This window comes from Sciurus vulgaris (assembly GCF_902686455.1).
Source record: "Sciurus vulgaris genome assembly, chromosome: 12".
Taxonomy (NCBI): Eukaryota; Metazoa; Chordata; class Mammalia; order Rodentia; family Sciuridae; genus Sciurus; species Sciurus vulgaris.
The window spans coordinates 45343040-45366258 of record NC_136473.1 but is presented as its reverse complement, the minus strand read 5'-3'; the positions used below and the strand labels follow the sequence as shown (position 1 = coordinate 45366258).

The 23219-nt window shown below is 37.1% G+C and overlaps 1 protein-coding gene across 2 annotated transcripts in view; it reads right to left on the bottom strand.

Moving 5' to 3' along the window:
- The window catches only part of MPP7 (MAGUK p55 scaffold protein 7), a 228652-nt gene that overhangs the window by 122281 nt on the left and 83152 nt on the right, over positions 1–23219 (bottom strand). For both annotated transcript variants that reach the window (XM_079106920.1, XM_079106921.1), the window contains exon 3: positions 7112–7230. In XM_079106920.1, coding sequence (XP_078963046.1) covers positions 7112–7230 — 119 coding nt within the window. The remainder of the gene's footprint in view (positions 1–7111; positions 7231–23219) is intronic.

Here is a 23219-nt window from a genome sequence, read left to right as displayed (position 1 = left end):
GGTAATGAGTTTTAGATACTGTCATGCATTTCTAATGGGGATACATTTTAATATTGGTGACACATTCCAAAAAATGCACTGTGAGATGGTGTCCTCATTTTGCATATACAAACTAAGAGAGCTAGGACACCACTAGGCAATATAAACTTACAGGAAACCTAAACAAACCTAAACCTGTTTAGGTTGTTTTTTGTGAATGTTGTAAATTCTGTGCCTAGATTAAAAATTTTCCATATGAATATCCACTTGTTCCAGTACTATTGAGAAGGCCATCCTTTTCTATATGCAGTCCATTATAGACAGAAATGTCATTATAACTAATTCGACAAGTGCAATCCAAGAAAAACTGATGAGGGATTTTATATTAAAATTAGAAACTTACACTCTAGCAGATACCCTTAAGAGAATGAAAAGACAAGCCACAGTCTGATAAAACACTTATCTGATAAAGACATATGTAAAAGACACAATGCTAAAATTCAGCAATAAGGGGAAAAAAATTAAAAATAGGCAAAAGTTGTGAATAGGCACCTCAACAAAGAAGGTCTACAGATGACAAACATACAAAAAGAAACAACATGTTTTAAGGAAACTGCACATTGACATAATAATGAGATACCACTACATACCTATTACAGTGATGGAAACTTAAAAACAAAACAAAACTGATCATAACAAATGCTGATGAGGATACTGGGCAACAGGAATTCTCATCTTTGTTGGTAATGAAAAATGGTACAGCCACTTAAGACGACAACCCAGGCCAGGTGTGGATGTGCAATCCCAGCAGCTCAGGAGGCTGAGGCAGGAGGACTGCATGTTCGAGACCAGCCTCAGCATCTAAGCAAAGCCCTAAGCAAATTAGTGAGACACTGTCTCAAAATAAAAAAATAAAAAGGGCTGAGGATGTGGCTCAATGGTTAAGAACCCCTCAGTTCAATCCACAATACGAAAGGGAAAAAAAGAAAAGAAAAGATGGTGACAACAATCTGGCAGTTTCGTAGAAAACTAAAACGGTGTTACTATGTGATCCGGCAATCATGTCCTTATTTGCTTGAATGAGTTGAAAACACATTCATATAAAAAGCTGTACATGTATATTTATAGGAGTTTTACCTGTAATTACTTGAAACTGAAGGCAATGAACATGTCCTTCAATTGGTGAAAGAAGAAAAACTGTGGTACATGGATACAATGGAATGCTATTCAGTGACATAAAGAAATGAGTAATCGAGTCATGAGATCTGATGAAACCTTAAACACTTATCACTAAAAAGTCAATTGAAAACTCAATCTGAGAAGGCCTATATGATTCCAAGTACATGCCACTCTGAAAAAAAATGCAAAATCATAGACAGTAAAAAGTTAGTGGTGGCTGAGAGAATGGATAAAGTACACAAGGTAGATTTATAGGGAGGTGAAACTATTGCTTATGATACTGCAATGGTGGATACCTAACAATGTGCACTTGTCAAAGCCTACAGAATCATGCAACACAAAGAGCTCTAATGCCAACTATGAACTTCAGTTAATAATAATGTATCAATGTTAATTGATAAACATACCATGCTAACACAAGAGATTAACAGTAAGAGAAACTGGTGGGAGTGCTCTGAAAGTTATCTATATCATATACTCAAATTTTCTATAAATCAAAACTGTTTTTAAAAAGTGGATGACAATACATAACGAGGGGGAGTGGCATGGGGGAAGAGAAGAATGAAGGAACTTTGGATGGTGTAGAGGAAAATGGGGCGGGAGGGGTTAGGGGAAAGAAAGACAGTAGAATGAAACAGTATTACCCTATGTATATGTATGATTATATGAATGGTGTGAACTACATTGTGTACAACCATAGAAATAAAAAGTTGTACCCCATTTGTGTACAATGAATTAAAATGCAGTCTGTAAAAATAAAAATTAAAAAAAAATAATTTTTTTTTATAAAGTAGTCGACTGATTTAAAAAGAATTCAATGGGAAATAAGTGGGCAAAAGAATCCCAAGGAGTAATTTTTCCAAAGAAGATTCATGAACAGCTAATAGACACATGAAAAGATGCTTAACATCATTTAGTCATGCCTCACTTCATATCCACTAGGATGGCTAGAATCAAAAACTCAGATTAAAAATAAGTGCCGTAAGAATGTATACACTGCTGGTAGGAATATAAAATGGTGTAGCCACTTTGGCAAATATTCTGGCAGGTCTTTAAAATGTTAAACACAGTTATCATTTGACCAAGCAATTCTACTCTTAAATATATACACAATATTTGAACACCAGTGTTCTGAGGAACACTCTTCTTAACAGCCAAGAGGTGGCAACAACCGAAATGGCCATCATTGATAAACAAATGTGGCATATCCATACTGTTCTCTTCTGCCACCAAAAGGAATGTGGTACAGATACGTACCCGATGGGGGTGAAGCTTGGTATTAAAGTTTAAGTGAAAGAAGCAAGTCACCAAAAAAGCACATGATTCCAGCCCTATGAAGATCCAGAATGGGCAAATACACAGAGACTAAGTAGATCAGTAGCTGCTTTAGGCCGGGGATGGGCAGAAGGATGAATGGATTAGAGGATGATAAGTATGGGTAGAGGGTTTCTTTCTGAGGTGATCAAAAGGTCCTAAAGTTGACCATAGAGATGGCTGCACACAACCTTGTGAATACACGAAAAATAACAGAATTGTGTTTTCATTGGTGAATTGCATAGCATACAAATTACATCTCAACAAATGTTACCAAAAAAATGTTATCACCTAAATGTTCATGAATCCCAAATAGAATTGCCAGGTTTCACAAGTCAAAATACAAATATTGCATGGTTCATAATTATACTGAAAGTTTACACATCATCTATCTGAAATTTAAATTTAACTAGACGTTCTGTACTTCACATGGCAACCCTTCCCTCATACTGATTTTCCTCAACCTGGAACATAATTATCCTCCATTCTAGGTGCATGTATCCAACTATATAATAGGCATTTCTGTTTGATTATGCCCCAAATACCAAACAAACAAACTAAAATTACCTCTCATTTCCTCTGAGGAGTAGCAAATATAAAAGAGTTGGCCATCTCTTGTAGTCTGCTCTCAATTTCCAGTGGCCCATCAACCTTAGTGACTGGATCCCAGGGAGGGAGGAGTTTTGATACATTAAGCACAGTACACATTCTGGGATCAACCTCCGTCTCTAAAACCAAAAATCAGCTCCCCTTTCTCAATACTCTGCCACCATCATCTTTGAACTGGAATCCCATGCTCCATCAGTCTGCACAGCCTACCAATTTGCTTCTATAAGAAAAGTGGGAAAGAAATGGGCAAAGACTCCCATGTGGTCATTTTTCTAAAGGATATATAAACATAGCTAAGAAAATGTTCCTAACAGCTAGAAAAATGTTCATTTCTTCACTTCCCTGCTTTCAACCTTCCAATTCAATGACTCCTCCACCCATCTGTACACCTTGGGTGGTTTACAGAATAATTCAAGAATAGGACTCTGCTTAACTTTTTGCCGCATGTTTTCCACATTCTTTCTTAATTCACATACCAGCCAAAAGATAGTCCCTATTCTAAGGATACAACTCTTACTCTTACCTTCAGACATTCTGCATATTACTCCTCTGGCCTAAACTCCCACTGTCCCCATAAATTCATATCTAAGTAACTCCTATTCAGCATGCAGGTTCTAGCTTATACCAAATCCTCCAAGGGCCCCTCCCTGAGGCCAGTGTTGAGTTACACACCTTGTGCCTCTCATAAAAGCGCTAAATGTGATCTACCACAGAATGTTTTAATTGACATCTTTTCATCTAAGTCCTCTGGGAGATTGGAAATTCAACAAGGAAAGAGACTATACTTGCCACATTAATTTCAGTCCTGATGTGGTCCCTATAGTGACTGGTATACAGTAAGTACTCAACAAATACAGTGTGGACAAATTAATCAATACTCAAAAGTTAAACTTATGTAACAACATTATAAGGGTTTAGCTGAGTATTTACCATTATTCCTTTAAAACTGAAATCACAGAAATATATACAATAATTCAACCATATATGGAATTTTGTCTTTAAAATGTCAATTTGTGTTTGCTGAAATTCCTCAGAATCTGAAAAAAGAATAAAATTCAAGTAACTACATTCCTCTTGCCCTCACACATATATGGGTATTTAAAAGAAGAATGCACATGCACTATTTAAAAGGTAATGACCATTTAATTTTCTTATCCTAGAAATGCAACATAACTATGAGTTAAAAACAGAAATTTCTTACAGAAACTACAACCCAATTTCAAAGCAATATAATATTTAAGTTAGACTATTGTCATATTTTTTTCTAAAGAGAAATTAAATCAGATTACAAACATACAAACTAAATAAAATAAAATTTAAAGAGATCTCAATAGGAAAAAAAAGACAGGAGTAGAAGATAAGTCTACAAATGTTAGAACATAAAATACATGCTTCATGGACCTGTATATTTGCTAAAGATGGGTCAAAAATGTAGCTGTACATTTAAGACTGGTGCTCCATTGCACTCACCAGGTCAAGTGAATTATAGTATGCATCTCCTGCCCACCCTCCCCCCCATATATAATTTCCACCTCTTATATATGGTATTTTCCATTTTCCTACAAAATCTCATGCTCACAGATTTTATTATTCAGTTTTTCTATTTAATAGCTTTAAAAAAAATCCTCAGTTACATCCAGAAGGATGATTCTATTTCTTTCCATTGATAAGCTCAATATCCTAAGGTGGCATGCTGTAACCTGCTACAGAATGAAATGCCATGCCACTTTTTAAGTGTATGTTACATTTTCTCCAAAGGTTATGCGTGTTTAAAACTCTGTGGTGATTAATAATTAGCTTTTTTACATACAAAATCATATGATGAATATTTTGTGCTAGGATAAAAGTCAAATTTTATGTTCACCCAGTTCTAAATCACAGACTAACAGCTTTAACTTCAGGCAAAAGAGCATAAAACCAAAGCATATTTTGATTCACTCTAAAACAAATCTTTTCAAACAAATTCCTTTTGCTCTACCAAGATTTATGTATAAAAGCTGAAGGCTTCTATCCTCCAACCTTGAATAGAGGCACTTGGAATACAGATAAGTGGTTTTTTCCAGCTGTTTAAAGCTACAATCCCATGAGCCTGCCTCCTGGAGGCATTTAGACTTTACTTATTTAAAACTAATAGAATGGGTCAGTCAAAGGACACACTTGAGGTCTGCATCCTATCAATGCTGGGTGCGGAGGAAAGTATTAAGAAATTGAGAATGTACTAGAGGTACATAATAAAACTAACTTTAAAAAGACATTTTATAGTAATTACTGAAAAATATTTTGAATAGTACACATGTTAACCGTGCTATCTAAATACTGGCAACATCGATTTATTTGCTTCACTGTTTTTAAGAAACCAGATATCGACACCTTCCGGGATGCTTCCTAACTACTTGTTACTGACATACACTTTGGAAAACAGCCTATGCTTAGCAGTCACCAGTCAGTGTAACCTGAGAATCTGTTGTATACATTAGTTTTGTTCTTTTAATAGAAATAACAATCACCTCTGTAGTTCTTCACATGGTGTGTAATTATCTTTTGCCTCAATACTTAATAATGCCTATTGAACACTGCCTAACCTACATATCTATCGAAGAACTTAGTCTTCATTATTTTATCTGAAACTTACAGCTCTATGAACAGACATTCTAACTTCCATTTTAGGTAAGGAAACTGATATAGTAGTCATGTGCTAAAAAAATACAAACATACAGACATTGTTTGGGGACATTTTATTTAATAATGAAGGGATGATGATGCCAAGTCAAATACACTCTATTCCCCCATCAAAGGATCAAGTCAATATAAATCAATCCATAGCTATTCGACTCCCATACATACAACACAGAAATATTTTTATGATTACCTCACCGAGTCATAAACTTCATCGAATGTAATTCCAAAACCATTTCTAAGAAACCCCAAGAAAGCAACTAAACTGCCTAAAATTATTTAGAGCACAAAGATACTTTGGCAATTACCTTATTATGAAAAAGTAAATAAATGAACAAATAAAACATTCCAGTCTTTAAGTGCATTGCCAGGGAAATGCCATATATCAACTTTCACTTTGTGAGAATTGTTACTACTCAGAGCACACAAATCTTAGTAAATTGCACAACAAGAAAAAAAATAAGAATAATTCTGTTCCATAATGCAATTGCAACTAGAAGTGACTCCTTTTCAAATACTGTTCATCAATTAAAAGCCTCCTATCATGACAGACAACCATAACAAATTTAGATGAATTAAGCATAGGTCCAGATTTCATGGAGACATAGGTTTCTACCTCCTACAGACTCAAGTAAGACTCTAAATTTCTTTCAGCTTGAGTTAAATGAGAGAAAATGCAATTCATATTTCCAGAAGCATATTTTCCAGTAAGTTTCTTGTTCTCATTTTACTATTTTAAGAGTTCTCCCAGTGTTTCTGTAAGACAAGATCTGGTTCCTGGTGGCTGATCATTTTCATGGCATGATGCTTTACTAAAACTGTCTTCCAAAACTGTTTTTATTCATATTTAGGTTCAGTGTATTTATCTACAAAATACCATTTCAATGGAGTTGGGCCAATACAAGAAAAGAGCTTACTAGAATTTCAGTTGACTTTGTTAAAGGAAATTATTTTAAATTAATGTGGCTACTGAACTGCTGCCATCCCTGACCTCAGAAAATATATTCCTTCTAATTTTTGCTGTGAACATTTATTTATTTAAGTTAAATTCCAGCTCATGAATGTTGACCATAAAGGAGTCTAAACCTTCCTGCTACTATTTCATATTCTTTTTCTAAACAAGGACAACCACATGTTTGCTGCATTAGTATGCACAGCCAGATCACCACCATTAAGTGAAATCATCTATGTATTTTTGGTAGGATCTTTAACAACTTCCACGCCTGTCAGTGAAATGAAACAAGGCTGTTTTGTTTTCAGAGAGCAACAATTTGATCTCTGGTTTACTAGATGGCACTCAAAATGTTTTTCCATATGTTTTTCGCAAAGAGAATCTGACATCAGCATGGTTTACCTTTACCAGTGAATGCAGGCTTTTTTCACCAAACATATCCCAGAGGAAGGTCAGGTCTTCCTGGCTATCCACATGTGGCTGCAGCTGGGCTGGCAGTGCAGCCAACAGCTCATAGAGACCTATAAAATGAAAATAAAACACAAAGCGTAATCTTAGAGTGATCTCATTAATTTCGCTTAAGGTGTGTGTAAATGACGGCTGGAACATGTCGTTTTGACTGGATTTGTATTCTGGGTCATCAAGCAAAACACGGTGCCAAAGAAGCAAAGGAAGTTTTTTGATTTTTAAATTCCAAAGAAGTATGTATTAACAGACAAGCTTTTTACCTTTCATGGTTGTCAACATTCTGTAGTCATCCAAGTTTACATAACCCAAGACAGAAAATGTGTACAGGTTTTCAGAAAAAGAAGAAAACGCATACATTCCTTTCCTTAATCGTTATTACATTTCCCTCACTGCTAGCCAAAGAGTGAAATGAGTCATGAATAGGAAAAACTTCCTTAGGAGAACAGAAAGTTGATAGAATGGTCTATTAAAAAGGCTTTGCAGTACCTAAAGAGTTCCTAATAATATATAGCTTCAAAATATTTGTATAATCTACCATTGAAAATAAAGTTCTACTAAGGAAGACCAAATAATCTGCCCATGGTGCTGCATTATTATGGTCAACGATTGAAAAAGAGAAAGCTATAAAGAACTGAGTCTAAACTGGGGATATGTAAAGTTTATCTAATTCCCCCCTCAAAGAGTTAAAACAGCAGACACAGGTTCCCCATGGCACTGCTCACTGGAAGACTCCTAGGGGCAGACAGTAGCATAGTGTTCCACAGTAGCATGCTACACAAACCATCCATCTCCATCACAGGCCGTCAGACTCCTGTCCAAGAAATGTTGCAACAGTGCTTGCCTGAGACTCTTTAGGGAGGTGACCTGGCAGAAGTCAGTATCAACTCACAGCACATGTTTCATTTTCCAGTGGGATTACATGAGGTAAAAAGGACAAAATTCCTTTTATTTCTGTCTGCTGTCTACAAAAACAACAAGACCTCCTGGGACCAGCAACACATGGGACCGATGTTATTTTTGGTCTGAATAAGTGCTGCTGTTCATCATGAGGACAGCTTTACAAGATATTTAGCTAGCAAAGAATAGTATATTATGGGCTGCTGATTAGTATATCTATTATCTTCCTAAAGCAGGATCACACCCTGCTAATCAGTGATAACTCACAACCTCACAACCAAATGCATTAGGTACCACTCTGAAAGTTTGACAGGCAACTTGGGAGATTTGACCAAATTCAAATATTCCTGGGGCTGTACTTAGACCCCACCAAAAACCCAGAAACTCCATTAAAAACAAAAAACTTCTCACAATTATATTCTTAAGTATTCTTGATACTTTACATTTATTCCCTTAAAAATCTGGAATCCTGCCTAAACCGGCTCTTATTTACCATTTTGTAAAACTATTTTTAAAGTATATTGACCTAACTCAATCAATAACAACATAGGTCTGTGAGTGTGTGTGTGTGTGTGTGTGTGTGTGTGTCTGTTTCTGTCTCTCTCTTACCCCCACTACACACACACACACACACACACACACTCAACAATTGCCAAAATCAGTGGTTAAGGTCAGAGGTTCAAAATGTAAAATCATGTTAAAGAGAGTGGAATTTCAATCTTTTACTACTGATTTCAGGAGTTATAAAAATAATTACCTATCCTTGGTCATATGAGTTAGTTTCATTAATGAAACTAATTCAGCTGTGATAAAACTTACAAAGATCAGTATTCAACACGCTCCCGATGTAACTCAGATTCAGTCACTGTCAATCTAATCATTGATATGAATCAGATTATTACTGAAAAAGCACAAGTTCAGATCAAACAGACCTAGATTCAAACCCCACGTCTATGCTTGGTGCATTTCACATAAAAGTATCTGAACCTTGTTCCCTCGTGTTTAAGAGGAAATGGCAGCAGGCACAGCTCAGTGGCAGAGTGCATGCTTAGCATGCACAAGCGCCTGGGTTCAACCTCCAGTACGGGGTGGGGGAGGGGGGATTAGGAAAGAAATGACAGGCTGTAAAAAGGTAAAACTGCACAGACTAAACATGCACACACACACACACACGTGCACACACACACACACACACACACACACACACACACACACACGAGAGCACACAGAAAACTGGTGAAATCTGAATAAATTCCATGGAGTATTGCTATCACAGAATATCACCGACATTTACTTGGCTCATGTTTCTGGAGACTGGGACCTGGTAAGGGCCTCTGTGCTGTGTCAACTCATGGTGGAAGGCAAAAGGACAGAGCAAGTGAACAAGAGAGGGCCGAACTCACTTTTACGGCAAGCCCACTCCTGCATGAACATCAGTCCATCCGTGAGAACAGAGCCCTCATGACCTAACCACCTCTTCTGAGGTCCAGTATCCTAACATCGCTGCATTGGGGATAAAGTTTTCAATACATGAACTCTTATAGACACATTCAAACCACTGCTGTCTGTACTGATGACAATTTCCTACTTCCACAACTTTGCTGGACTTATGCAGGAGGTTATACTGGAGGAAAGTGGGTGAACGGTAGAGGTCACTCTGTATCATCTGTTACATTAACATGTAAACCTACAATTAGAATAAAATATTAACACAAAAAAAGAAATGGTGGTAAAAAATGGTTGTAAGAATTGAACAGAACAGTGCACATGGCAGCATTTAGTATCAAAGCTGGCAGAATAGGCACCTGATAAAAGGTAATCTTCTCATTTCCTTAATCCCTCTTTCTCTAGAATGAAATACTATTTCAATTTAATGGTCCAGTCAAAAAACAACAGCTTAGCCATACATTCCACTGGATATAATACTACACTCAGAAATAAAACCACCCTAGTCTTTTACATATGGAAAATGTTAACTTTGCACAAATACTGCTTCCATTTAGAATAAGTCATATTATGCTTAAATTTTTTAAAAATAATTTTTCTGTTACCAGAAGCTCATAAACCTGAGTTTTCTGGGTTTAATTAGCTTTATGAAATTGTAATTTATATGGTACCACAGTCTGGCACCCTAGCAAAAACAGCAGGCCCTTCCCTTTCAGCTATCACATCTGATAACCAGGACCAAAGTCAGAAGAGATAGGACAGTGTCAACCAGAAATTAAAGACATGGCTCAAATAAATAAATAACAGGGTAGAGGTGTGCACATTCTGAATGAAGGCAACACGATCACTTCCACTCAAAGAAATATTATAGGCCCTAGAAACCATCTCTGTCCACACATAAAACTTGATCTGTGTTTCAACATGTCTTAAAATACTTCTATATTCAGTTCCTAGAGTTCCAGTAGTGAAGAATGCTATGAAATCCAAATCTTTTTGGTCCTAAAGATCCAGAGAGCAAGAAATGAGTTTAGTTAGCAAAAATGTTTACCTAAATCTTGGTCCTTGAGAAAGAACCACGATAATGAAAGTTAGCCTGCCCTTTGCAGTCATTCAAGATCACAAATGGTTCATTCCAGAAAACACAGTACCTACAAATCAGGATCTGTTCAAAGCTCTAAAGATCTAAGGCAAATCAGACATGGTTCCTATCCTCAGGAGTTTACAGTACAGAAGACAAGCACAGACTTGTCCATTAGTTAGGGCGGCACATGGTTAGAATGCTGGGCAAAGGCAAAGGAAGGGGCCAATTCTTGCAAAGGATGAAGAAGACTTAAGGAAAGTCTTAGAAAAGTTCTTAACACCTCAGTCTTAGATATGGTTTGGCTGTGTCCTTCAAAAAGCATGTTTGGAAATCTAACCCTCAAAGCAAGAGTGTTAGGAGGTGGGGAACAAAGGGAGGTGATTGGGCCACGAGGGCTCCACCCTCATGAATGGATCAATACCTTCATCATGGGAATGGGTTTCTTATCATGTGAGTTCATTATAAAAGCTAAGCTCTGTCTCTCTCTCTCTCTGCCCTTCTGCCATGGGATGCCACAGGAAGAAGGCCCTTATCACATTCTGTCTCCTCAATGTTGGTACTTCCATCCTCTAGTACTGCGGGAACATAAATTTATATTTATCATAAATTACCCAGTCTTTGGAACATGAGATTCCCCCCTTATCCAAGGGGAATATTTCTGAAGATGCCCAATGGATGTCTAATATCAGAGAGTACCAAACCCGACGTGTACGATCTCTCCCCATACCTACTCTCATGCTTTGGAACCATCATGGAGTAAAACAAAGGCTACTTGAGCATAAACACTGTGATAGCATGGCAGTGGATCTGACTGGCGAGACCCACAAGGTGATTAATAGTCAGCTAGTACACACAGTGTGGACGTGCTGGGCAGAAGGGTGATTCATGTCCCAGGTGGGGCAGGGCAAGGTTTCATTACACTGATGAATGTAATGAATGGTGCACAATTTAAAACACATGAATGGTTTATTTCTGGAATTTTCCACAGAATATTTTTGGACTACAGTTGACCACAGATAATGGAAACTACAGAAATCAACATCATTGGAAATTACTGTACTGTTATAGCAGCATGAAATGGACTAAGATGGCATTTAAAAGCTATGTTCCTAAGAAGCAACATCTGCTGAGCTCTTACATTCATAGAACAATGCTAGTCATTAGAGATACAATTTTATTATTGTATCTCCCTTGCCTCAGTCTCCAGAGTTCTTATGATCTTTGATGATACAGACTGCATACAGCCCTGACGAAGCACAAAACAATCCTAAATATAAGGATCTCTTATGTGCCCAAGGAATGACCCAAAACATTTTTTCTAAATAAAGACATAATTAGGCTGCCAAAGAAATACATCTAATTATTCAATTATACCTAATTAATAATTCAAATACTTAATTCATTTTTAGCAATGTTGATAAAATGTTCATACCTGGTTATAACATTTAAATTATAATTTAGTTAGGAAAAGTACTTTAAATTCCCTAAGAGGCAAGATATATTTGTTCAGATATCTGGTTTTTACTTTACTTGTACATTTCATGTAATCATTTTATTTAAACTCTTCACAATGACTTCCTATCACTGGTTCCACTTTTAGTTAGAATAAAACATTTTCACCTCTAGATAAGTCGTATAAGAAATAGCATTTATTTTATTACATACAAGAAGCTGTCACTAGGAATCTGCCTAAAGCTGAATGGTTTTTCATTTGCCACATACCTCCACATTTTGCCTCTACAACAGAACCACTTAGCAACTTTAAAAGCATCTTTAACATCAGCAAGTATGAGATCATAAACCTTCTCCAGGGACTGGAGAGAAACATACTGGGGTGCATAAAACTGGCGGGCTGACAGGCAAGGAATAGCCTTTTAGCACAGAGGCACAGGGGACTAAGAAGTCAACCTCAGGGATGTCAATGGGCATGGTGCTAAATACAAGGGGGTGAGTGCCACTGAACACTCTCACATGGTGCTGTCAAGCAGCCCAGGACAGAATCAGGAAGCAAATGAAAAACCACCACGAGGGGAAAAAAAGCCACCTCCTCCTCCTGCTGCAGTGTCCCTCCAGTTCCCTCTATGACAAAATTTAACATCACACACGCAGCAAAGGAGAAACGTATAAAGGGCCAAACTCTATTTTCATAGAGCAGACAATGAAATACAGATCTGGAGCTCAGAGGCAAAGAAATGATAACAGGCTCAATCTTCTACAAATGGTTTTTAACTGCGTGTATACGTGTATGTGCCTCTTCAGGGTGGTGTGGGGTCAATTTTGTTTTGGTGTGGCTTTCTGTTGTTTGGCAAGTAGGGATATAATAAAAAATATCTAGTGACTGATGAAGGTAGAAGTTTTACTAATATGGAGTCATCTGAAGGGGAAATACTATTATATCAAAGGTTTGTATTTGCAACATTTGCCTATTTTAACAGTATGCTAGACCTGGACCCAATAGTTCAGTTGAAGGACATTAAGAAAGAGTTCTACGTTCAACAAATGACAAATGAACATGTGATAGATAATTTTATGTGTCAACTCAATTGGGCTAAGGGATGCCCAGGTGCCTGACAAAGTATTATTTCTAGGTGTGTCAGAGAAAGTGTTTCTAGAAAAAAATTTATGTTTGAATCCAGAAGACTAAGTAAAGAAGATCCACCCTCACCAATATGGTCAAGCATTATCCAATCCACCAAGGGCTAAACAGAACAAAAAGACGGAGGGAGAATGAATTCCATTTCTCTGAGTCGCGACACCCATCTTCTCCTCCCCTCATCTCAGAAATGGGAGATTCTGGTTCTGAGGTCTTCCAACTCCAGGATTTTCAACAGCAGCCCCTACCCCTCTGGCCTCCAGCCCTAGTTCTCTGGCCTTAAGACTCACACTACTGGCTCCTCTGGTTCTCAAGCCTTTCCCCTCAAACTGAATTATACCACCAACTTTCCTGGTTCTTCAGCTTGCAGATGGTAGATTGTGGGACTTCTCAGCTTCTATAATCAAGTGAGTCAGTTCCCATAATGAATCTCCTCTTACAAATACACACACACATATATATATGTATGTGCATGTATGCATATGTGTGTTCAGATATTTAGATACACATATCTTCTATTGTGTTCATTTCTCTGTGGAACCTTCATATAACTCCAATCAAAAGAGAACTCTTAACTTCTGCCTCTTCACAAAAGTTGACAAAGACAGATCATGGTTTTCCAACTATTATGGTTTGCATGTGAGGTATCCCCCAAGGTATGGCTGGAGGAAGTAGTTCATTTGAGGGCGTGGCTATGAGGTATATATTTTGTATCTGGAGAGTGGAGTCTCTCTCTGCTTCCTGCTCTCACATGAGCTGTTTCTCTCTGCTACACACTCCACTATGATGTTCAGCCTCACCTCAGGCCCCAAGGAATGGAGCCAGTCTTCTATGACCTAGGACCTCTGAAACCATGAGCCCTCAAATAAATTTTTCTCCTTTAAAATTGTTCTGGTCAGATCTTTTAGTCACAGCAGTGAAACAGCTGATTAAAATACTAACATTAAAAAAAAAAAAAAGGGGGCTGGAGGTATAGCTCAGTGATAGAGCACTTGCCCAGAGTGTATGGGCCCTGCGTTCAATTCCCAGCACTGTATTAACAATAATAAATAATTCTTAAGCACAAGAAAACAAAACAAAGTACATAGTGGGCAAAAATTTTGAGGGCTAATTTAATTCCTGTTAACTGTAACAGGATCTAATTGCAGAGAGATGAAAAGATGTTTGAAGATTTTTTTAAATAGGTTACCAACTCCTGTTGTTTGGAATCTTATAACCTATTTTCCCCTTTCCGGAGGAATTTTATATAGCAAATTCTAGCTCTATATAATCATGAAAAGTAATACTAATGAGAAGGTTTCCAGTACAGCTCACTCTGTGAGCCAGTTCATTAAGCCATCTCCTATATAGACTATGATCTTAATTTAACTTCACTGACTTATTTGATCACATTTAAATGTGCTACAGCTGTCTTCCCTATAACCATGTTTTAAATATATCTGTCACTTTTCCTTGAAGACAAAAACTAAATGAATTATTTGATTGGACTTAAATGTGCTGTGTCTGACTTCCCTGTAGTCATGTTACACTGAAGAATAAACACAGCTGTCATTATTCTTAAAGATACAAGACTATGGCTTTTTCCCTGCAACAACTTATAGTCCAAATATGTTGAGGCTTCCCAAGCTCTGGGCAACCTAAAAGACAGAAGGTCAGTGGTAGCAATTGACATACAGTTTTAAATATGCTTGATGCTTTTGCAACTTCACAGAAATTGGCTTGCAATTTTTGTTTGCAATATTTAGATAAGAGTGATACTGTAGAGCTAAAGTCATTTTGTATCATAACCTTACTATCTTTATATAGTATATACGTAAGCAATGTGTGTGATCCGATGGATGATTGGGGAAGGCAGACAACACTGATCTTATCTTATCCATAAGGAAATGTAGCCATGTTGAATAAACTATTCACCCAATATACATTATTATAATACATTAATCAGAAAGCAGTCACAAAGTATCATCATCTTGTGCTAATAATATATTTCATTGCCTTTTTACTGTTACCCACTGGACTTTATAATATTTTTAACTAAAAGAAAGAGTGTCATCATCACAGGCAGACCCCCATCAATTTTTACTTTGCCTTATAAAACTATTATTAAAAATTATGCCAGTTTCTATCCTCTCTCCCCTTTAATCTACTCTTCCTACCACAAACTGATAAAGCTTCCTAAGATAATAAGCAATAATTATTGCCAGTAGCAATCCCCAGTATCATTAATTATGCATAATATTTGCAGAGCTCTGGCACTTATGTAAGTGCTTTAGGGGCTATCTCATTTAGCACTTTCACATCATTATAGAAGGACACACATGCACCCCAGTATGTAGGATACTCAAAACTTAAACTCAGCTCTAGCCAGAGCTTCCTGTAATAATCCCATCATGTTAATCTTTTAAAAAATCTTTACCGGCTACCTACAAGAGAAAAATGGAATGTCTTACCTGACACCCAAATTACATATGGATCAAATATTTCAAATAATTTGCAAAACCATAAAAGTACTAGAGGAAGATTTCACAAAATATCATGACAAAGAACTTTGAAACTGTAAAAGGAATCCTGAGTAAACCATGTCCTATGCAGCAAGGTGACAAGCAAGAATTGCAAAAGACAACAGTAGCCCACTATAAGGTGGATCCCAAGTGCTCTACTAAGCTAACAGCAGTGACATGTAAAGTAGTCTGGTGGGCCACAAGGAGAAGGTGGCAAAGGAGCACAGGCCTGAAGAAGGGGGAGCGGTTAGCCACACGGGCATCTGAGGTAATCTGTAATCTCGGTAGAATTGTTAGAAAATTTAAAAAAAAATGAAACCCTTAAGTCAGGGCGAGGTGTCTAAGGAAAAGTGGCAACAGACCAGCACGACTGTGGCAGAGGGAGGAAAAGGGAGAGCACAAGAGGTGGTGCAAGGGAGGAAATCTGGGTAGGAAGGCATCAATAGGGCCTGGCATAGAAAAGTGAAAAGATCTAACTTACACCAGAGAAGCTTTGCTCTAGCTGCTGAATGGAGTGTGGATTGCAGGAAGGCAGGGGAAGAATCTGAGAGCTATACGGAAGATCAATGGAGTGGTCCAGGCAGAAGGGGATGGTGGCCTGGCCTCAGGTATCAGCCAGCACAAGTAGTGATAAATATTCAAATTTTGGATTTGTTTTTTGTTTCTTCTGTAGTGCTGGAGATCAAACCCAGGACCTTGTGCATACTAGGCAAGCACTCTACCACTGAATTATATCCCTGGTCAAAATTCTAGATAGATTTTGAAGAAAGTGCTAAATATGAATTTCTGTCTGATTCAATGAGGGGGATAAGGGAAAAGAAAGAAAGAAAAAGAAAAGAAAACAGACATAACTCCAGGATTTTCTGAGATTACCATCACCCATAATGGAAAAGTTCAATTTTAGATATTGAATTCAAGCTATCTATTGGATACTGGGTGGAGATGCAGTGGAGAGTTGGATGTAGTAGCCAGGAGTCCCGCAGAGCAGTCTGGACTAAAGATACATTCTTGGGAATCACTGGCATATGAATTATTAAAGCCAGGAGCCTGGATGACATCCCCAAGGGCATGAGATGGGAGACACAAAAAAGAGGAGGAGCCCAGGACTGAGCCCTGAGAACTCAATGGTTAGGAGATGCAGAAAACAGGAGCGATCACAACCACTCAGAGTACGACATCCCAGAAACTCAATGTATCAAGGAAGAATGAACAATCTACAGTGTAAATGCAATTGATGATACAAGGAAAATAAAGACTTGGGAATTCATCATTTGATTTAGATTTGGCAGAGTAACAAGTGTAGAAAACTGAATGTAAAGTGCTAAAATAGGAAAAGACATTGGAGAAAGTAAATACAGAGAAAACCATTAGAAGTTTGGGTACAAAAGAGAATTCATGTTTATAAAGGAGTAAGGATAAAAAAGCTGAGAGCATATTTGTGTACTAACAGCAATGTTCCGCCATTGAGAAATTCTGAAGATTCAGAAGGAGGAAGCATTTAATAAAGTTCTATCCTTTGGCAGAGGAGCAGGCTTGGGGTCTAGTGTGCATGTAGAAGGATGGCTTTAGACAGAGCTGTGGGAAGCTGGCCTGCAGTTTCAATGAGGCAAGCAGCACATCAAGAAGCCAATGTGGTGGAGGGAACATGTGGTTAATTCCCTTATGTTTGCTCCAGTGTTTTCCAATAACTTGGAAACATGGGCATCTGCTGAAAGTGAGGACAGGGAAGAAACATTTGTGCTTAAGAAAGGTTTGTTCCATCCTAAGCCCAAATTTTTAGAAGCACAGTCACACTGATTTCACTAAAGAAGAAAACCTCACCCCACTTCCTATCCCTGTCCCCACGCCCAATTGTAGGAGACTTTATCTATAGACCCAGATTCTACTCCCAAGCATGTTCTACCATGTTCCTTCACCCTACATCTCAGGTTGTTTGAGGGGGTGTAGAGTTAAATTCAAAATAATTATATATATATATATATATTCTTGTACCTGCTTTGAAAATAGAGCAGTAAGACTTCTGGGTTTTTTTTAATTCTGTGTTTTAATGTTTATGTTTTGTATTTTAATGTTAATATGAAAATAAAAGAGTTGGCCATGTGTTTAAAAAAAAAAAAAAAAAAGGTTTAACAGAGTCCTCTAGGAGAAGGGAGGAATGAGTGAACCAGGGAAATTATAAATGGATACAGATTGTTGGCAGGGTGATCATTTAAACTTTGCATACCCTTCATCTGGACATTTGTCTTTATTCACTCATTGATTACAGTTCTAGGTAGGCAAGAAGGCCACCTGCAGGACCTGTAGCCAGGTGACTAATCAGGGAAGAAACACTGGAAAGCACAGGAGGCAATTACTTTCATTGTTACTATACATACTTCTACACTTCTTAGAGTTTTTAAAAGCCAGATACTACATTATAATTTTCAAAACTGTACTTCTTAGTAATAACCTGATGTAAATAAACCCTTTTCCAGCATCATAGCTCACAACTTCCCATGAATTTATGTGTCAGCCACAGTGGATTTCTACTTGCTGTATGCTGAAAGCAGTACTGGATCCATAAAACCTGAAGCCAACTCACAGATAATTAATCACCCCATGACTACTACTGATTTCATATTCAGACTTCAGGACCCCTGAGTCTATCCAGAAGGCAAAACAAGGATGGTATCATGGTTGTACCAAAGTTCCATTAATAGACTTAACATGATACACTTGACATTCGAGGGGTGCATCTAGGTTGCTAACTCCAAGTCATTCCACATTTTAAAATCCCTTTTGATAGTTTCCTAGTCTCACTCCACAAATACTGAGGGCTCACTATGTGCCAGCCACTCTGAAAAGCTAAGAGTACAATAAGGAGAGGAAAAGAGAGCAAAGTCATTCCCAGGGTAGTGCTGGCACCAGGTATTAATAATCACTATAATAAAGGTAAAGAATTAATTCTGAGCTATAAGGAAGGGATGTGGCCCCAGGAAAAATATAACAGTGGGATGTGAACAATTTCAGGGACAGCTTCCCCATGGAAGAGATGACTGCTGAGATCTGAGAGGATTATGGCCATTAGCTAGGGGGCTGCGGAAGCAGTGATTAAGAAAAGCTCATGAAAAAAGAATTGCATTTAACAGAGGCCCTAGGGCAGAATGCTTAGACTCTAACCAAACAACATAAATACCTTAAATGCCAACTCTGCAATGGGGAAAATTAGTTAAGATCCCTGAGCATCCATTTATTAATCTGCAAACCAGGTGTGGTAGTACAGTTATGGTTTGGATATGGTTTGAGTGCATCCTCCAAAGGTTCATGTGCTAAAAGCTTCATCCCCAGTGTGGTGATGTTGGGAGCTTCTACAACCTCCCATCAGATGTGGGCCCTATTGCAAGAGAATTAAGTCCTGGACATACTCTCAGAGGAATCAATATAGTTCCTGAGGGTCAGGTCATTTGTTATTGAAGGAGCAAGCCTGGCCTCTGCATCTCTCTTCCTTCCTTTCACCATGGTTTGCAAGTAATCCTGCCCTCATATCATCCACCATGTTGTGCACCAAAACTGAGGAGATGCTGGTGCCATGCTCTTAAGACCTCCAGACCTGTAAGCTAAATAAATTACCCTGCTTTGTGTATTTTGTTCTAACAACAGAAAATGGACTGATAACAAGGATTGGTATGAGAATTGACTATTGGGATCTGTAAAGCTTAAAATGATGACTCACTTTGCTGAACAATCTATGTAAGCATCTTTTAAGCAAAACTAACTTCCAAACTAAATGCTAACTGTGTGAGCATGCCCAAGCATTAAGACATATTACAAAATGTAAGTTTATCCTGCTGAAATGCATTAATGGGAAAAAGGATCTCACCACAGGCAATAAAGACAGACAATGATGGCACCCATGAATTGGATGAAAAATACAGTAGAAAGATGAGATATGAAGAATGTGGTCACACACCCCTGACCTAGTTGTCAGTCTAGACATTTACACAGTAAAGAACAGGGAGAAAAAGGGAAACAACAAAATGATCTGTCTCCAAACAGCTTAACAACTTTCAAGATAAAAACTCAATATGTATTTGCAAGGAACATCAATAATGTAGGGGGTATCAATATTATGTGTTGACAATGTACTTACCATATTGGCTTACATAAACTTTAAGCCAATGTAGGACACTTGTCTTTATTCACATTTATGCTATATCAAAATCCAAATGAGGCTCCAGGTAACCAACTGTTTCACATTAACACTAAATACACTAAAATAATTGTGGATTTATCTTACAAAATTCTTCAAATGATGTAGAAATATAATATTAATCCTTTTAGAGATGGTGATAAATAATTTCCACTTCCCTGCAGACTACCTGTGTTGGACATCATAAACACACTGGATGCGAACAACTACAGCACCCCCACGATATCGTACCAAAACGCTTAACTGAGAATGGATCCAACAATTGTCCATTCAATCTATTTAATCCCTCTGGATCTTTATGCCCCTAACTCTTATACTAACAGTGGAAACAAGTTCATTAGATATAGGATCAATATTTTGTAAGTACAAGCACTGTTATCCTCATTCTTTTTGCCAAACTAATAATTGGAAAAATCTTAGCCATGTTCAGAAATATAATTTATCTCAAGGAGTAGAATTCTTTTACTAGACCTTGCTTTGAGACCCTTTAGCATTAGTTTTCCCAACCTTTTCCAAGAGTTCTTGATATAATGAAAATTATTCATAAGAAAACTATATAAAATTTACACTTTCAGGTTCCTATTTACTGTTGAAAATTTCTGACACTTTCACCTTCTGTTTCAAAGGCTCTATTAGTTACAAAGGAAAAGATTCTAGAATTTGAAAGTCAACAAAGCTACCCTTCACACAAGGATGTAACATGCTCAGAATTAGGGCATCAATCAAGAACTCATACCAAAACCATCACAGAGGTTTTACCATTTGGTAGGATTAACACCACAAAATTCATTTTTATTATAGAAATTATCTCTTGAATCAGTTAGATAGGATGGGAAAAAAGGAAGTAGTGATGGAAGAAAAAGAAGTCAAGAATGTTTTACTTCCTACATAGGCAAGAGTAAATTCATAAAGCTTTGTAAAAAAGGAAAATTACCAGAGTTGTGTCTGTCAAAGAAGAGACCGGTCTTTTCATCAAGAGGCCTATAAAGAGGGGGCAAACCATCTGGACCACATCAAAAGCAACAGAAGACAAAGCCAGAAATAAAAGCCTCTAACTGACCAAGCGTTAGTGGTTCAGAAAACCCAAAGAGAATTAGGCGGCTAAGTATGTGAACTATGGTTTTACTAACTCAGATTAAAGATGATTCATATCTGCTTAGGCAGACTTGAAGCACGAATGAAAATAATAGTGTGTAATACAATTTAAAGTTACTGGAGGGCCTGATCAAAATGACAAGTAAATAAAAATTGGAAACAACAATGACGACTAACTTCAAGTTGGTAAGGAGGAGACCACAGCAGTCCAGTGGAGAAGTGGCTGTGGTTCAACTGAGATTGTGCAGTAAAAAGGCAAGGAGCTGGGGAGGAGGAAGCAGGGCAGACTAGGAAGCAAGATGATTCTGAGGTAAAGGATCAAGATGACACTAAGACTGCTCATATGTCTGGTGAACCACATTCCTGTACACTCAAAGAGCAACACAGGGTGTGGAAGAAGAGATGCAGCTTTGCCAGTTCTGTGTTCCATCTGAGCTGATGACACAATATCAGGTGAAACCTGTATGTCAAGACTAACTACCTAATACTACCCAGAGGGGAAGAAAAGAACCTCATTGTAAGTAAACAAAACAATAAATTTTAAACACATATTAGATATTCATAAGACATGAGTGAGACCTAAGACCAACCTTTCTAATTGGGGAATCCAGCCCATATTTTAGGCATACAATCACAATTCTAGCATAGCAATGCCATCTACCAATCAAGGAGCAACAGAAAACAACAACAACAACAAAAAAAAACCCTTCAGAGATTAATTCAGAATAAAAAATTTACTATATAGAGATAAAAGCTGTTAAAAAAAAAAAACAGGAAACTTACACCAGTTTATACTTAATTTCAACTGCTGATTTCAAAAATTTTTAAAAATGAAGAGAATGGAAAATGTTGCATGTTCCTTCCTCCTCCTCCACAGCACTTTTCAAAGAAAGAAATGTCACAATCAAGATATAAGCCATCAAGATACATAATGTAGAGCCAGAAAATTCAAGGAAAAAAATGACAAAAACAATAGAGCAAATATCCACCTACAAAAACTGTAAAGAAACCTTTATTTTGGAACAATTCATTTTCTATTTCTGTATTTGATCAAATATAAATTACTGTTATTAAGCCAAAGGAAATAAATTGAATGCTAAGAGTAGCATTAATTCTCCAAACAATGGCATAGCTAAAACCTGAAAGCATTAAAAAATACAGAAGCATGAGCAAAAAAGTTTTTTCCAGTTCCAGAAAATTGCTTCTGTAAAAATACAATATTCTGTACAAGACAGTAGTAGTTCCTAAGAGAATAAAAGGCTCAGAATATGATGAAAGTGTTCCTACAGCGAACAATTCACTCTTCTTGCAGATTCCAGATGCTCAACATTCCTGACATCAGAATGGAAAAATTTACTGGTAGTCTAGAGAAATTTAATATCACCATTCTTGTCATATCCCTCATAGCTTCATTATTAGAACAAGTCTGGGGAAGCTATAAACTTATGTTAAATGATAAAAAATGTGTCCTCTGTGTTCAATCATATTTGATAGTTAAGCAACCAAAATATTTAGAAATCATATAGGAAAAGACTTGAGAAACAGAAATAAGTATTTATTTGGTTTTTTCTTAGTTTTGATATGTGCATTCTGTATAGTATAGACAGGCAATGGACCAAAACGTTTTACTATAACCTAGGGCTAATAAACACTAAAGAACATATATCGACGCCCAGAACAACACTATTAAATTTTATTATATTAATAAAGTGGGATACACCAAGCTTTAAATTTTCCACTTTGTCAAAGGTAAAATAATCAGCACTATTTAGTGCCATTCATAACAGGCCTCAATTTTTCTCATTTAAAGTTGTGTTTTATTTCCATAAGTACCTACTAGACTTTCATTCAACCCTGACACAAGCATTCTCTGTCTTACACAATCCCTCAAGTCCAAATAATCTAGTAAAGCATCTGGCAGGCTGAGTTTCTAAATATACAAAACAATCTAAATAATTATAATATTGCACTTTGCTCAATAACAATTCATAGAATTACCTTAAAGTCTATAAAATCAGGTTGAGTTAACTGAGGGCAAGTGCGTATATACAACTGTACTTTCATTTTTAGAAGCTATCTCTAAGCTAGAAATAGGTTCCAATTTTTAATTAACTTTGTGCCAGTTGTCTTTAGCTTTACATAATATATTCCCCACTACCAAAATAAATATGATAGCTTGGTTTTAGTAGTACTCACTCAGAAAATAAAGGCATAATGAAATGCAAATTACTTCTAAACCT